Raw genomic sequence first — 16942 nt, forward strand, 5'->3', positions numbered from 1 at the left:
AACTTCAGCAAAGTCTCAGGATACAAAATTAATGTGCAAAAATCACAAGCATTCTTATACACCAGTAACAGACAAGCAGAGAGCCAAATCAGGAATGAACTTCCATTCACAATTGCTTCAAAGAGAATAAAATACCTAGGAATCCAGCTTACAAGGGACGTAAAGGACCTCTTCAAGGAGAACTACAAACCACTGCTCAGTGAAATCAAAGAGGACACAAACAAATGGAAGAACATACCATGCTCATGGATAGGAAGAATCAATATCGTGAAAATGGCCATACTCCCCAAGGTTATTTATAGATTCAATGCCATCCCCATCAAGCTACCAATGACTTTCTTCACAGAATTGGAAAAAACTGCTTTAAAGTTCATATGGAACCAAAAAAGAGCCCGCATTGCCAAGACAATCCTAAGTCAAAAGGACAAAGCTGGAGGCGTCACGCTACCTGACTTCAAACTATACTACAAGGCTACAGTAACCAAAACAGCATGGTACTGGTACCAAAACAGAGATATAGACCAATGGAACAGAACAGAGTCCTCAGAAATAATACCGCACATCTACAGCCATCTGATCTTTGACAAACCTGAGAGAAACAAGAAATGGGGAAATGATTCCCTATTTAATAAATGGTGCTGGGAAAATTGGCTAGCCATAAGTAGAAAGCTGAAATTGGATCCTTTCCTTACTCCTTATACGAAGATTAATTCAAGATGGATTAGAGACTTAAATGTTAGACCTAATACCATAAAAACCCTAGAAGAAAATCTAGGTAGTACCATTCAGGACATAGGCATGGGCAAGGACTTCATGTCTAAAACACCAAAAGCAACGGCAGCAAAAGCCAAAATTGACAAATGGGATCTAATTAAACTAAAGAGCTTTTGCACAGCAAAAGAAACTACCATCAGAGTGAACAGGCAACCTACAGAATGGGAGAAAATTTTTGCAACCTACTCATCTGACAAAGGGCTAATATCCAGAATCTACAAAGAACTCAAACAAATATACGAGAAAAAAACAAACAACCCCATCAAAAAGTGGGGAAAGGATATGAACAGACATTTCTCAAAAGAAGATATTCATACAGCCAACAGACACATGAAAAAATGCTCATCATCACTGGCCATCAGAGAAATGCAAATCAAAACCACAATGAGATACCATCTCACACCAGTTAGAATGGCAATCATTAAGAAGTCAGGAAACAACAGGTGTTGGAGAGGATGTGGAGAAATAGGAACACTTTTACACTGTTGGTGGGATTGTAAACTAGTTCAACCATTATGGAAAACAGTATGGCAATTCCTCAAGGATCTAGAACTAGATGTACCATATGACCCAGCCATCCCACTACTGGGTATATACCCAAAGGATTATAAATTAGTCTACTACAAAGACACATGTACACGTATGTTTATTGCGGCACTATTCACAATAGCAAAGACTTGGAATCAACCCAAATGTCCATCTGTGACAGACTGGATTAAGAAAATGTGGCACATATACACCATGGAATACTATGCAGCCATAAAAAAGGATGAGTTTGCGTCCTTTGTAGGGACATGGATGCAGCTGGAAACCATCATTCTTAGCAAACTATCACAAGAAGAGAAAACCAAACACCGCATGTTCTCACTCATAGGTGGGAACTGAACAATGAGATCACTTGGACTCGGGAAGGGGAACATCACACACTGGGGTCTATCATGGGGAGGGGGGAGGGGGGAGGAGGGAGGGATTGCATTGGGGAGTTATACATGATATAAATGATGAATTGATGGGTGCTGACGAGTTGATGGGTGCAGCACACCAACATGGCATAAGTATACATATGTAACAAACCTGCACGTTATGCACATGTACCCTAGAACTTAAAGTATAATAAAAAAAAATAATAATAATAAAAAAAAAAAAAAAAAAAAAAAGAAATCTGTGATCAAGTGAACATCAGGCAAACCCCGGTGTAAAAAAGTTTTTAAAATATTTATTTGTGTATTTAGTTTTACTACATATTTTCTCACAATTTTTAATATGCTAATGGATATTAGGTCTCTCTCAGAGGATGTTTTGCAGAATTTCCTATACTTACTTTACATTTAAAAACTTGTATCAGAGAACATTTCATGGACTAGAGTTTTGGGAAACATCTTTGACTAGATGCTGAATTAAAGAAACTTGATAGCTACATTTCCCAGAAGCAGCCTTTGTACATGAATTTGCTACCTCCAAACCAAGAGCAAGGCAAAAATTGTAATAGCTTATTTCTTCAGTAATCGCCTCATAAGTTTCCAGGGTCTTCCCTGCAATAACAATTCTTGAAATATTGGGAGTTGAAATAAGGTAGAGGCAACTGCGAAAAATGCTGGACAGAATTAATAATTTCCCAGAAAGGAAACATTATCTCAGAAGACTGGGTGCATCCAAGTTCTCTGGGTGAGTCAACAATTTACAAAAGGACATACCCAAAGATATTAATTTAGGCTATTAGAAACAGGGACCATCAAAGTTAGAAATGAAGTAGAGAGACATCTTGTTCTAAGTCTTTCTTTTCTTTTCTTTTCTTTTGGCAGATGATGAAAGTGACTCCCAGAGAGGTTAAGTGGCATACTCCAGGTCATAATTGTCAAACCTGGAGTTAAAATCAGGCCTCATGAGTCTCAATTTAGATATTTTTTTCCTCTTGTGGGATTTTCCCCCGTTCATTCCGTAAAACAATATGGGCACATAGGATCTTGGGGAAAAAAATACTATAAAGAAGGTATCATCCTTCTGCTATAAGGGCAAAAATGTCTTATTCTAGTCCTGTAGGTCTTAACCTGTAGGGAGTAATGACTTTGTTAAAGTTGTAAACTTAAAATAAAATCCTAAGCCCCTACTGACTGAACAGACCCTCTTGTAGCCAAGGGGACTCCAGAAAAACATTTAAATTGAGTTCCCAGCCACAATGGGACAGGAGGTTAGACACAGTTCCTTATACTTTCTCTCTTTTGGGGTTTAGACACAACAACTGATGAGCACTAGTATTAAAGTAGAGTTCATAAGACTGACAGAACAGACTGTGGCAATGAGATATGAAATTTTATACAGGACCTAAAACCATGCTAGGCAAGGGGTAAGTCATGCACCCCTACACTTAAAGAATAAACTGTGTTCTAACTGCCACAAGGTTGTTTTTTTTTTTTTTTTGTTTTTTTTTTTTGTTTTGTTTTTTTCTTCTCTAGCAGTTAAATAAGGACTGGTCTCAAGCAATATTAAAACAATTACAACTCATCCAGTTCACAGAGGCTAACTAACTGATCCCCTGTTCCATCAACCATAACTACAGCTTTGACGGGACAAGAGACTGATGTCAATAACTTTCTCCTAATAAGAAGACCACAAACCATGGACTGATGATTCTGGCTGGTTTACAGAGATCACTCTTGCATGCCTCTGTGACCTAAAAAGGCCTTTTGACATATAGGCTTTAATTGTAAGACATTTAAATATTAAGTCTCCACCTCAAAGTGAACATGGGTTGTATGTTACATGCATGTTTACTTTATACACATGCATCAGAACCACCTTTGTGAATATTCATAGCCTTCTGTAACCTGTTGAATATGTATGTTTAGCCAACCTGTTCAACATAAAGTTCCTATCCCAACCACTCCTCCTTTGAAGTGCCTGTCTCTGGTCTTGTCCAAAGACATGTTTCCCAGGCTGCAGGATGATCACCTTGAAGACTGTAACCCTTTACAAGAAATAAAGTCTCCTTTCCTTTTCCAAATTTATAGGTTTAAGTTGACAAAATGAATACTCTAAGATCGCATCATCCATATATTCTGTAGATGGAGAGGTGTGGGGCCCAGAATTTGCCTTTTTAACCAGACTTTCAGGTGGCTCTGAAGCAGGTCTTCTGAAAAATGTGGCTTGAGATACACATCTGGTTGGTTGTTAATTTTGGTATTAAATCCTAAATCCTTTGATTTGGCATACTACATACAAAGCTTATGTAATAAACCAGAGTTAATTCAAAGGAAAAAGTAGAATATGAGAAATCCATTGTGAGCACTGTACATTATATTTATAAATTTTCCTGAATCACATCATCTAACTTAAGTTTGGTTTGCCAAATGTGTGTCTCATTCACTTTTCAGAGACTCTGAGGTTCAAATATAAATAAACAGATCCCTTGTTTTCTGAATGCATTTATTTGGGTGGTGGGAAATGGGCAAAATGCTTTTTCTAGTAAAAGCCTGATAAAAGAAATCTTGACTGTCTTGTTGGTCATGAAGTGGTTCTTAGAAATCAACATCTTGAAGTATTTAAATGCAAATAAATCAGAAGAAGATACATTATATTACCTTCTATGTACATTTGGTTTTAAAATGAAGTAAAAATTGTGCGGTAAAGTAGTCCTGGGCTTTTCCTAACATAGGAGAATTGCCAAGATAAGTAGCTGTATTACAACTGTGATAATCAAACCAGCCAAGGAGTGGGAAATGAGCAACTATTCCCAGAACTCTCCATTTCCTAGAAATGCACACTACTCTGCCCCTGGTCTTCATGCCTTTTTAACCCCTTACCCAATCTTTTCTTCTAACACCCTTTCTCCAGATCTATGCAGAACAAAAGAGCATGAAGGGAAAGAATTTATCTGATAAATGCTTCCCCAGAGAGACTTGGCATTAAGTCTTCTGCTCAAATCCAAACCCACAACATATCCCAGCATGGGGAGCCTGGAGGGAATTACTGTAGGGACGAGCACATTAATATTACCAAATATATTAAATCAGACAGAAAGGAAACTCTATTAATTACTTTCATATGCTCCACAGGAAGATCTCTCTTTTTCTTTCTCCCTCCCATCTCTATTCCTCACTCTCTTTTTCCTTTCTCTCTTTCTCTCCCCTCTGTCTCTTCCTGTCTCTCTCCCTTTGTTTCTAGTGCCTCCTCCCTTTCCTCCCCACCTTGCACCCTCCCCGCTTCCTTCCTTCTTTCTCTTTCTCTCGCACACACATATACACCAATCCATTTATTGCACGTCCTCCTGTTTTCTATTTAGGAGACAGAACAATCACATTACACTGTATTTCTCTCTCTTCTCTGCTTTTGGGGATAGCACTTATCTATTGGGATAATATATCCAAATGGTCTCCAGACTGATCAAAGAAGGCTTACTAAATTTGTCATCAGTGTTGGAGATGTCTGCTCAACCACCTGAATGGTGAGGGGTGAGTTTGCTCATAAGTTGACATTTGTGCTGGTTGTCTTCCATTTCCCCACCCCAACCCCTCTCTTCTATTCTCTGTACCCTAGGAAGCTGTCCTTCAGGGTTTGTATCAGTGGGCTCCCTTGCTCTCTCTTAGTTGAATCTGGCTAATGAAAGGCTCCCACAGGAGAATGGAAAACAGGAGGAGGGCAAGGTCCGGATATTTATTCTCAGGCTTACTTCCTGTTAGGATAGCACAAATTGACTACATTCCCCCACAGGTTTCATTAGGTGACCCTTCTATATAGCTGCCTTCACCAGGTTCTGGTAATCACTCCCTCCCCTGCTTCTTCAGTTTTGTTGACAGTCCCAGAATACTACACTCTCCCTTTAAGGGTTTTTTCTCTCATGCCATTGAAATGTGTGGTCTCTTTCCTGCAAAGATCCTGGATAATAAGCATTCAACCTACAAATTATATTCCAGTTTTTATTTAAGTGAGATAGTAATAGTAAGAACTGACATTTGAAAGCTTAAATTTCTATTTACCACTCTATACTTAGCACCTAACAATGGTGCCTGGCACAGGGTGACTAGTCACTAATTATTTATTAAAAGAATTAAAAAATTAACTGTGTGTTTAGACTCAAATACAAAGATGTAAATCTATTACATGTAATTTTTTGTGCCTACATTTATACTCCCTTGCCACAGATTTATTATATTGCTTTGACAGTGCATAGGCAAGTGTGGTTTTTCTTCCCCACAAGAAAATATGTTCCACCCTCATCAGAAAAAAAGAAAAAACAGAAAACAAGAGTTATCTAGTCATATACATACTTCACAGATGGTGAAGATGCCTTTTCTCAAATGATAATTGCCTATGGACTTTTCATACTTTTACTGAATCCAGAATTTATTTTGCCCTTTGGATGAGTATACAGAGCCACTATTTGGTGTATCATATTAATAATGGAATGGTGGGTACACAAACCATAGCATGAGTCAAAGAAAGGGTCCAGCTTCTCTCTCTCTTGTATTTGCCTCATAACCACTTTGGTTGGCTGGCCAAACTAGACTCCAAATGAGTAACCTGGTGACTTTGTTCTTACATGTACTGCACACATTAGAACATCCATTTGAGGCCTATGCCTTTTGCTCATATGCTTCCTTTAGTGGCTACTGCATGGCTGAAAGTGTCTGTAATCAGTCATAAGTGTGCAGAGTAGCTCTCTCAGGAAAGAAGTCAATGAGCAAACGCTTCACCCAACAGTCAGGACAGCATCCTAGGCGTTAATTCCAAAGGGAGCTCAGAATGCTTCCAAAGACCTTGTTATTGAGGCTTCGTCAAACATAGTTCAATTTTTAAGATCCTGTTCCACAGTGGCTGATGCAACATACCAAGAAAATTATCCAACACCATCAAGAACAAACAAATGACTATTTTTTTTTATTCTAAACCTAACTGCCCCAGCTGAACACATTATACTGTCCATTCATTAAGCACCAAGAGACCTGAACATTGTTGCCATCTAAGTCTCAGATTATCAGCAAAATTGACTGAATTATCCTTCAGGACATGGAGGACCAGCAGCTCTATAAACTAAGGATAAAATATTTAAGTTCATTCAGTAATGAAAATTAAGGATATAGGGTCACCCAGAATCAACCAAGGAGCAATGCAGTACTTTCTCAAAGACTAAAAAAATTATGGGCTTCCATTTCTGGTGCACTTAACCCGCCATATTGTGAGACCAAATGCTATCTTTTAAATACTTATTCTAAAATAGGAAATCATTTCAGTACTATTGTGCAATGAACCTTGCAACTATAGTAACTGGACAAGAAAATACATCAGAAATGGCAGTCATGTTATCTTCAGTTAAATTTAAGGTCCTCCTTTATAGGACTAAGTTAAATTTGTTCTATTTCTCTTACTTGGCTTATTTTTTAAAATGAGTCCAAGAAAATAATCAGAGATGGGATTTGAATGTGCAAAGATAATTCCCTCCCACAAATGGCTCCCTCTTTGTTTTCTATTTAGGAATATGAAATAGTCGTTTCATGTTGGAAATTTCCCCACCAAACTAATAAAAGGAAAACCAACTGAGGCATATGACACCTACATTATGGTTACTCTGGTAGGAATCTGAGATGCCCGAATTTCTCTAACTTGTTTCTTTTCATTTAGAAAATCAAGCAGCTGTTTTCACAATACACAGTAAATGTTGACTATAAAAGAAAAATGGAGGAATTGCAATAATAATTCAAATTATCTGTATATTAGTAACAGTGGAAAACAAATAATTCACGCTCATGATATCATTTGATCCTCAGTACAACCCAAGTGAGGTAGGTAAAGGCAGAAGAAAATCTGAGGCACAGATAGGTGAAGACATCTTTTCTCAAAAATGGCTGAACCAGGACATGAACATAGATCTTCTGGATCCAAGTTCAGGGCTCTTTCCACTATACTACCCTGTCACTGTGGAATAAAAGACATGCTGACAGACTTATTAGAATATGCTTTACCAGGGTGCATTAGAATGCTGTAGATGCTCTCTTGATGCCACTTCAAATCCCCAAAAAACCTTGTGGGTCCACAGTAGGAGCCTAGTATATACAAATGTGTTGGTTGGTGTTCATACAGCACACAAAAGTTGTATGAACACCAGCCAACACATTTGTATAATAAATTGTGACACAGCCAGTGATTTTTGATGTTCAGAAATCTTCATCAATATTGTCTCTGAACGAAACTATCATATATGTTTCCCTTTGTTACTCCCAGCCTTTCCTTTCAATAACCTTTTTCCCCTATTGTCTTGTTTTATAATGCCTTGCACCATCAATATTCTTCCACAGTGCCACACTACAACCAAATACTCTCATTCAAATTATGGAGTAAAAGACTAATTGGGCTCACTGACATTTCCATCAAGTGGTTTTAATATGAAATAAAATCTTTAATCCAAGAACAGAAGCAACAGTGCTGTAATTTTAGCCATTATAATAGCAAGCTAGGTTAGAATAGTTATTGGGCAAGGGATTTCTTTCAAGGGCTTGGGTACTATTGAAATCAGGCCACGTGCATGTTACTGCACTTAAAATAAGAGTGACACTGACTCTAATCTGCCACCATGGACCATACTACCCAAGAGAGGCGCTCCCTTGAGCTTTACCTCTCTAGAAGTGCTTAACAATTACCCTTTTGAATTGGAAATACATGTAATGATCAGCATTCAAGAAGCACGCAGAGAAAAGTAACTTTTCTTCCTACCCCTGTCTCCCTGGCATCCAGTCACCTTTCTTAGAAGCACCTGATATTTCCACTCTCTTGTGTATCTTTTAGGGACATTCTATTGCATATACAAACACAGCATTTGTGCATATATATAGACACACTAATATATACATAGTCGCCCATGCTGTATGTACTTTGCAAGGTAATTTTATAATTTATCCTAAAATAAATCTATTCTTCCTTTCCTTCTTTCTATTCTCCCTTAGTTGTCCTTGAATTTCTTCAATGAATGGTTCTCACTGATAACTATAGCCTATATATTTAGCCAAGAGTAATTTCCCTAATGAGAGTGTCAACTGTCTCGAAATTGGGCTTAGTTCTAGGCCATTTTAAAATGACTGCTTTCATAATTAAAAGATAATGTCTCAAAAAATCATATGCTGTATTATTATCATTTTAAAAGTTTTATAATTGAAAACTCTGACTCACTTGACATTTGTAGAAACCTGAAAACTCTTTTTCTGTATACAATTATTCTCATATGTTTCAATGTGGGTTTAGTACCATTAGGGCTTTTTTTCATCTCAGCCATTAAAGAGTGATTTACCTCAGGCCTCTTGATTAATTAAGGGAGACCTAGAATTAAGGGAGAATACGAATTCTTCTGTGAGGACGGCAACTGTCAAGCAGATAATCCAGATACTTCCATAATCACTTCCAAGGTGATTTATAATTGGGCCAATTACTGTCTGTATTTCCTAATAAAACCACAATGTCAGCATGACCATGAAGTTACTTTTTCAGGTGCCTGGAGGCTTCTGCTACTTTCTGCACTCAGGCACAATGCTTCCGATACTTGCAAGCATTTTGGTCTTCTTTCTCAGGTTCCATAGTAATGTCTGATGCCCACCAGGCTGATCAAAGAAATGGCGATGCTGGGGTTGCATTATCACTAACTGAAAGAAGCACCCTTTCCAAGTGTCCCTGCTGGATGCTTGTGCTCAAGCACCTTCTACAGGGATTGGTATTCACAACATTTGAACTTTAGCTCCACTTGGCTACAGACATGATCATTTTCAAGGGGCAAAATCTGAAGACCTCTGGTTTCATGGAAGCGGATCTATGATACTTGAAACACCTCTTGAGCTGCTAGCTCTTTGGAAATTGCAGAAAAACATATTTCAGGCAAATGTAGGTTTTAATGTCACACATTACACTTTCCAACTTAGGTCTCTAGATGTGGGAAAAAATAGTGTGCATGGCGGGCACAAAGAAGTGGAATGAATAATTATCTCCTGGCATTATCTACTCTAGATTCTATCCCAAAAAGAACGTTTTAGTGAAATGTATTTATTCACATTGGGATGAAAACTAGGATGTAACGCTAAGTTAATTTTATTTTCAAAGAAAATTTCATTAAAATACATAAAGACTTTGTTTCAAAAAGAAAGAAAGAGAACGAATGCATTTTGCCCAGATTTGAACATTTCATTAAAAGCCTAATGTTTAAAGTGCATTTTCAAGATACAATAATGCTGACAGAAGAATATCTGATAGGATGATGGAATAACATCATGATAAATCAACTAAAAATGAGACAAATCACCTAAGTGGGGAAAGAGGTTCATCTCTTGATATAGAATCAACATTTACCATGGTTTCAGAACCAGGTAATTGTGAATGGATGTAGCTTGTGTTTTTATCTGAATTGAGGATTTTCACTGAATGTATGTTTTGACAAGATCTGAAACAGGTCTCTATGGATCTTATAGATAAAATTCAATTGACAACTCTGACTCATGACTTTGTTTATACACTTGTGCTTCAACACATCAGAAAAGCTATTTTTTTCCCTATAGTTTCTAAGAATGTCTCTCAATTACAGAGTCTAAGTCTGAATCATTTCTGGTGGTTATCTTTTCTAGCTTACATCCATTTTTCCTTCTTATATATATGCCCGTTATGACATCTTTCAAAGCCCATCAGGGATATGGAATAGACATGCAATATTTTACTGACTTAAAAGTATACAGGAAAAATTCTTTCCAATAAAAAAAATTATATGTATGCATTTCTTTTGCCCTTGCCAATGCATGGTAGCAAGGAAAACAGAGAAATATGCTAATATTTAATAAGAATTCTAGAATAACCATTCTGTTTACCTCAGTGGCCTATATTTGGCTCTTGATTTTATTCTGGTGGTCAAATCTTGCCCTTCTATCTTCTTTTCAGTCATCGTTATTTTAATTGTCAACATCATCATCAGTATCATGTTTATAGCTATCACAGACAAGTGCTTTTTCACAGTTACAGGGAGACTGTCACTATTCTATATGCAATCACATTTCCTAATTTCTTTCATTTCTACTGACTATATTAAATTCCTCATTGATACATTACTAATCAACTATGGTAAGTATTATAGTGTTTATCTAAGCCTCCTCCTTGTTACAAGTTCCCTATTTTCTGTCTTCTCTTTCCTTCTCTTCACCTCAGCTAAGATCATCTTTGCTTGCCACTGTGACTACTGGTTGGTCTCTCAAAAGTTACCACCCTCACATTCTACTACAACAACTAGTTGGAAGCACTAATCTTCATAGTTGATCTACCTTTTCCTCTCTGTCTTTGTTCTAATTTCCTTATCTTTGTTCTAATAAAAAAGGATAACTTATTTTCCCTACACTACCAATATTTTATGTATGTATGTATATATAAAATAAGGTACTTCCCTGCCCGCTCAGATGTGGTGTGGGAGTGGATTGATAAAATATAAATATGTAGAAGGATATTAGACATATAAAATTCCACGGGAACTTCAAGAAAAAATTATTTTAGTCTAAAATAATGGGGAGTGTTTTAAATCCAGGAATAACCAAGCTCCCCCAAATGAAGAGAACTTTGGGAGATGTCAGATAATTGATCTGATATAAATGGTCTATGTAAATAAATATTATGAAGAGGTAGCAGTGTTCATTGAAGTGAAGAGTTAAAGGGAGAGGGAGATAAAACTCAATGAAGCCCACTAATGTTAGAGTCTTCTGTAATATCCACCCCATTTCTTTTTTGTAAGTCATTAAAATATCCTGTACTTAGACTTTTAAGTAGTAGATACATTGAAAAAAAAAAAAAAAAAAAAAAAAAACGTGGCCACACTTTGCTGAACCTGACATTCTCCTCATTTATGTATCCTTTGGAACCATGATAGATATCATTTCCCAAAGGTGATATCCCCAGAAGAACCAGGAAAAAATTGGATATGGAAACGATGGCTCATTCTTGCGTGGTCACTTAAAGTAGCAATGTCAACATGCGTGTTTGTTTTATTACCCTTTGCACTTTCCTGCCCTTTTGAAAAAGTATTTCTAGAAAGAAATGAATAACAGCTATGAAACAAGATGCTTGTAAATGTGAAACAATTTTCCATCTCTGAACCTTCTCTATAAAGCTTTCCATGAATATCTTAATAGGAAATTATCTTTCCATTTCTTAGAATCCTGTAGCAATTTACCTATATTTCCTAATGGTATTTTCCTATTTCTATCTAATAGTAAAAGTATGCATGTAACATCTCCTCTCTCCACTAAAATTTTTGATAGAAGCACCTAAACTGTTTCATCTCCCAATTTTACAAAGCACCCAACAGTTAGTATTCTGCAGATAATCCAGACTCAAAAGTTGTTGAGTGGCTTAGTGGATAAATATATGAATGAGCAATCCCATCGAAAGCTGGCTCTCAGTTTGTTACTCACAAGATTTTATTTCAAATACTGACTTCCAAAGCAATGACCACAAAATTAAGAAATGGGATGAACATGAAGATTTTTTTTCAGAAAAAATTTCTCTAAATGTAGTTCAGTTGTCTCTCTTGGAGATACTTAAAAAATACTGTTTTGCCAAAATTCTGACATATTTCTTTATAAAATATGCCCATAGCTGGGTATATTCAGAGGTGTAACATTTAAAGAAGAAATGAATTTAAAATTTAGTTTTCATGCTTATATTTGCCAATAATAAAAATTAATCAACACTGAAGAAAAGTGTGCCATTAAATTGCCAATAAACAAAAGTAAGCAATGCATGAATTGCTACATAATATCCAGAACATTGTAGGTTTCTCCTTTTACAAAATGTCATAAACACTTCACAATGCATTGTTAAATTCCATTACAAGAAAAAGACAACATCACTTCAACTATGTATTTAAAAATTAAAGCATCAACATGATTCAATTATTAATAATTGATTCTTATTCATTTTCTCTGATTCAGAATAAAAATAAACTATATATATTTAAAAAGCATTTCTGCAGACTATTAACTACATTTTTGTAATGTTCAACAAATAAAAACAAAAAACATTGGTTTGCTTCTAATTGAACAAAGAAAGTATCCACCATCTTTGACATGTGCACTTTACAATTCTGTGATCTCTGTTGATTTCAAGTAAACAATTTCAAATAAACAATGAGAATACTTAAACAAAAGGGAACGAAAAATTAGAACCTCTTCTTAGAAAGTCTAAAAATTAAAGCGGCCTGAAAGTATGTAAAGTGGCATATTTTATAGAGATTTAAACTCTACTTTGATGTAGGTATTTAAAATCAAAACCAAATATTTTGGAGTAACAATCGAAACTTGCATGCATCCTGGTAGATATTCAAGCAAGTCAAGTTTGTCACTTGCTCTTGTATTCACTTTCAGCCACATTCCCACTTAAGAAAAAATAGGGACTATGGCCATAATTTATGACACTAGTTTTATTCGTGAAATAGAACACAAACAAGGAAAGTTTTCAAATGTGGGAAGTGACAGGTAAAATGAAAATATCAGTAACTAACGCAAAATAACACCCAAATGAACACTATACTTGTCATTTTAATTAAAAGCTCTGAAAATGTTTTTCAGTTAACTATTCAAACATCTAGAAGATTTCTCAAAGGCTTAACGTAAGTTTAAGTGGAACCTACCTTTAAAATTTGGCCTGATTCTTGCATCATATCCTGATGTCCTTCCCATTAACTTGTCCAAGAAATCTGAAGGAGATAGGGTCTGTGAAGGTTGTTTTCCAGACCTGGAGTCATGGTCTTTGCAGAAAGCCGTCCTAAACACATCATTAACTCTTTTAGCAACAATTTCATTTGCATCCCTTAAGAACTAATGCTCACTGCATTTTTAACATTACATTTTGGTAAAGATATTTGATATGTTAGTATGAAGAAAACTAGAAAAATCCAAACTCTTTGGCCAACTTCTGAACTTGTACATGTTCTAAAGTTAACTTTAAATGATGAGAACTATAAATCCTGAGTCATGTCTCAAGTTTCCAAACTTTAACCATAAGATGTTTGAGAACAGACAATGTAGTTTTAGGTTGTAGATTTTATGTATATATAGTTAAAACTATTCAGAAAAATGAGATAATTTTTAAAATTCATGTGACTGTCTTAAAATCATTTCTATCTGACTTAAAAAATTGTTTCAGCATTTCAGCCCTAAATATAAGTCCTCTACCTTTTATAAGAAATATATAATAAGATGGGCAGAACAAACTTATTATTTCATTGCTTTTTTTCCCATCTGTTAGTTCTAATCCAACTATCAACTATGAATATTTTTCAATGTGATATCTAAAAGAGAATCTTCATTTGGACATTTCATTTCATTTTAAAATAGGTCAACAGTGAGCATGTATGTGACTTCTATTATTTTATCAGTTATTTATATATAAGCATTTAAATTGTTGGCTCTCTAAAAAATATTAATGAAAACACATTTCTAAATCATTTTGACTTTTTATCACCAAAACACTGAAAGTTGGTTAAAAATTTCTCAGATTTTAATTTTCCTGTTAAAAGTAATAAAGAGCTTATTACACATAGCATATTTGCTTTGTAGCAAAATTAATTATTTCACAATACATAGTGGTTAACTGAAATTTCTTCCCTAAAGTGTGTATTTTATAAGCTTTGTTTTCAGTAGTTTAACAAATAGTGTCTTATGAATTCTATCACTAAGAAAATACCACATTCTTGCCAGTTTTTCAAGGAAGGGGTATTCAAAATAAGTGCAAAGATGATATAAATATTTTGTAGGAGTTAAAAATTGATACGATCATGCATAAATACTCACATTCTCATATGCAGAATCATCTGATTAATCAAGTGTTATTTGATTATGATGGTGGTGGTGGTGAGGATGATGATGATGATGATGATGATGATTCTAATAAAAACCAGCCTATATTTTTTCTTAATCATAGTAGGAGGTGTAAACCTGAAAGGAACATAGTGGGTTTTCCCGGTATTCATAGCATTATTACTATGTGTTCCATTTATCTTGGTTCTGTGAAAAAATGCCATAAAATTTAATGAAAATTAAATTTAGAGTCCTATACTTTGTTGTAAGAGCATCTCCTGTCTCTGCTGAGTCTTCTACTCTCTGTCATTAGATGACTATATTACTTACTGGTAATGATTTGATATTTTGAGGTACCAATTGATTTGACAACTATTCGCAAACTATGTCGAAAATGCAAGCATGAAAATAGTAATTTCTCACTTTAATTATGCATGCTCCACTTCTCATAGGTACATAAATACAATTATGTCATATTAATTAAATTTTGGTAGGCAATCAATTTCCAAACAGATTGAATAGTAGAATATAGTAGTAAAAAGAAATTTTTGATATTTCAAGAAAATTCCTGAATTGTAGTCCTCATAGTATGCTTCCAGTTTCTGAAATATAATAGAAGTCTCAAGTTGGCTGAGAATTAGGGATCTTTTATATTTTATCTAAAATGAGCATGCTCCTGCCAAATTAATATAATCATCTTACATGAAAAACACTGCACCCAATAATCCCTTTAAATTACTTTCAGAAAAATTTGAAAGCAAAAATATCACCCTTTTATAGAAATGTAAAGAGCATGCAACTCATTAGACTACCTTAATATCACATTGGCTGTGAAAATGTGTGTTGAATTGCATAGAGTGCGGCTATGCATCATAAAACTTGCTTTTGTGAAAATTTACCACCCTCCCACTATTATTAGGCTCTTAAAATGAACAAAAGATATGTAACTTTCCTCTATAAAATTAAAATAATATAGTCCAGGGCACAGAGAAATACATAACAATTACATGACACATTCTCTTTTAAACAATTTAAATATCAACTTGCAAAGTCGTTTCACCTACCTGAAGTGGTTTGTCTCTAAGAAAAATGCAAACAAGGCTGTCAAAATGTTCACTAGCTGCCGGTTCATTCCTGTTTCTGTGTTGCTTGTGGAAAATATCCCGAAATGATTCCAGAAAGATGCTAGGACAAAGTATCTCTTTATTGTCCAGATTCAAAATTTGGCAGGAACCTAGTTTCCTTGAAAATCAAAAAGAGATTTGGGTTTGTACAGTTTGCTGAGAAAAAAGAAAAAGTGCCAGTCCTGGGCATCATGGTCAGGTCAAACCGAGGCTTGGGACCATCAGCTAACCCAGAAAGACAAAGCCTCAGAACTGATGAATCCCCCAGCTCCTTTTCCTGAATAATAAAAATGCTGCTACCTTAATCGCATCACCATGCAAAGGGAGTTGGTGACAATGCCATGCTAGATAGCTGTGGGTTTTGCTTTATATCTTTTCTGTTTAGCAAAGCCCTTTTTCTAGAAAATGTTTCCTATTAAAAAGAAGTTGCAAATGAGAGAGAAGAAAGGACTCTGCGCGCTGGAGTGGGTGGGGGAAAGAGGGGAAAATTGCTGAGATCCTGTGCTGGAATGAGGGCTATAGAAAGAGACGGAGACGTGATCTTACCCAGCCTATAAATTTCAGCACTCGGACAGCTCCAAGCTCTGAAGTGCGCATGTTTCCTTTTTCAGTTGCTTGGGGCGGGGGTCGGGGAAAAGCATTCAAGAGGGGACGTGCCTGCTGTTCGAAGGCAAAGAGTGGCCATTCAGCGAGGGGGTACTGAAGGGGGTACGATGACAGCAAGAGGAGAACAGAGGTCTGGAGAGGGTGAGGGAAGTGGGGTCTGAGCTCCTGGAAATGCTAGCCTGTCGGTGGGTGGGCGGGACGGGAGTTTGAAGCAGAAAAGGGAATAAGGTTTAATCGTGGGAAAACGAAATTGAGGGAAACAGAGAACAGGTTTCAGAGTACTGAAATTATAATAAGGGTGTGGACAGTTCACTCTTTGTAAGTGGAAGCCAGAGGCAAAAGAAGAGTCCTGTGCTGAAGAGAAGGAAACATTTCCTTGGCACAGAGAAGCCCGTATGCAGAAAAAGGTTCATGAAGATCGATAATTTAATTTAGAAGTCCTTTATGCCTTCCTCGCCTTTTTAATGTTTTCATTTGATTTTAGCCGCCTATTCCCAAAGGATCTCTCTACCTCTCTACTAGGGAAAGCCCCTTCCAACTGAGCTTTCTTCAGTGGCTCAAAATCCTTGGGCATCCTCAAGTCACAGATTTGTAGAAAAGGAAATGAGACAATGGGCCGGCAGGGGGCAGTAGCAA

At 36.1% G+C, this 16942-nt stretch overlaps 1 protein-coding gene across 5 annotated transcripts in view; it reads right to left on the minus strand.

Moving 5' to 3' along the window:
- The window catches only part of GLRA2 (glycine receptor alpha 2), a 232155-nt gene extending 215697 nt beyond the window's left edge, over positions 1-16458 (minus strand). Inside the window, exons 1-4 of one of the 5 annotated variants that reach the window (XM_010375487.2) lie at positions 16247-16401; positions 15641-15818; positions 14571-14783; positions 13409-13542 (exon numbers count right to left, since the gene is read on the minus strand). Coding sequence is in view for 4 of the 5 variants with exons in the window: in XM_010375485.2 (XP_010373787.1) it covers positions 13409-13542; positions 15641-15708 (202 nt within the window). In the remaining variant the exon portion in view is untranslated. The other 4 variants (XM_010375485.2, XM_010375483.2, XM_010375486.2 and 1 more) reach the window with 4 other exon arrangements.
- Between the last annotated feature and the right edge of the window lie 484 nt (positions 16459-16942).

The sequence above is a fragment of the Rhinopithecus roxellana genome, chromosome 7, assembly GCF_007565055.1.
Source record: "Rhinopithecus roxellana isolate Shanxi Qingling chromosome 7, ASM756505v1, whole genome shotgun sequence".
Classification (NCBI taxonomy): domain Eukaryota; kingdom Metazoa; phylum Chordata; class Mammalia; order Primates; family Cercopithecidae; genus Rhinopithecus; species Rhinopithecus roxellana.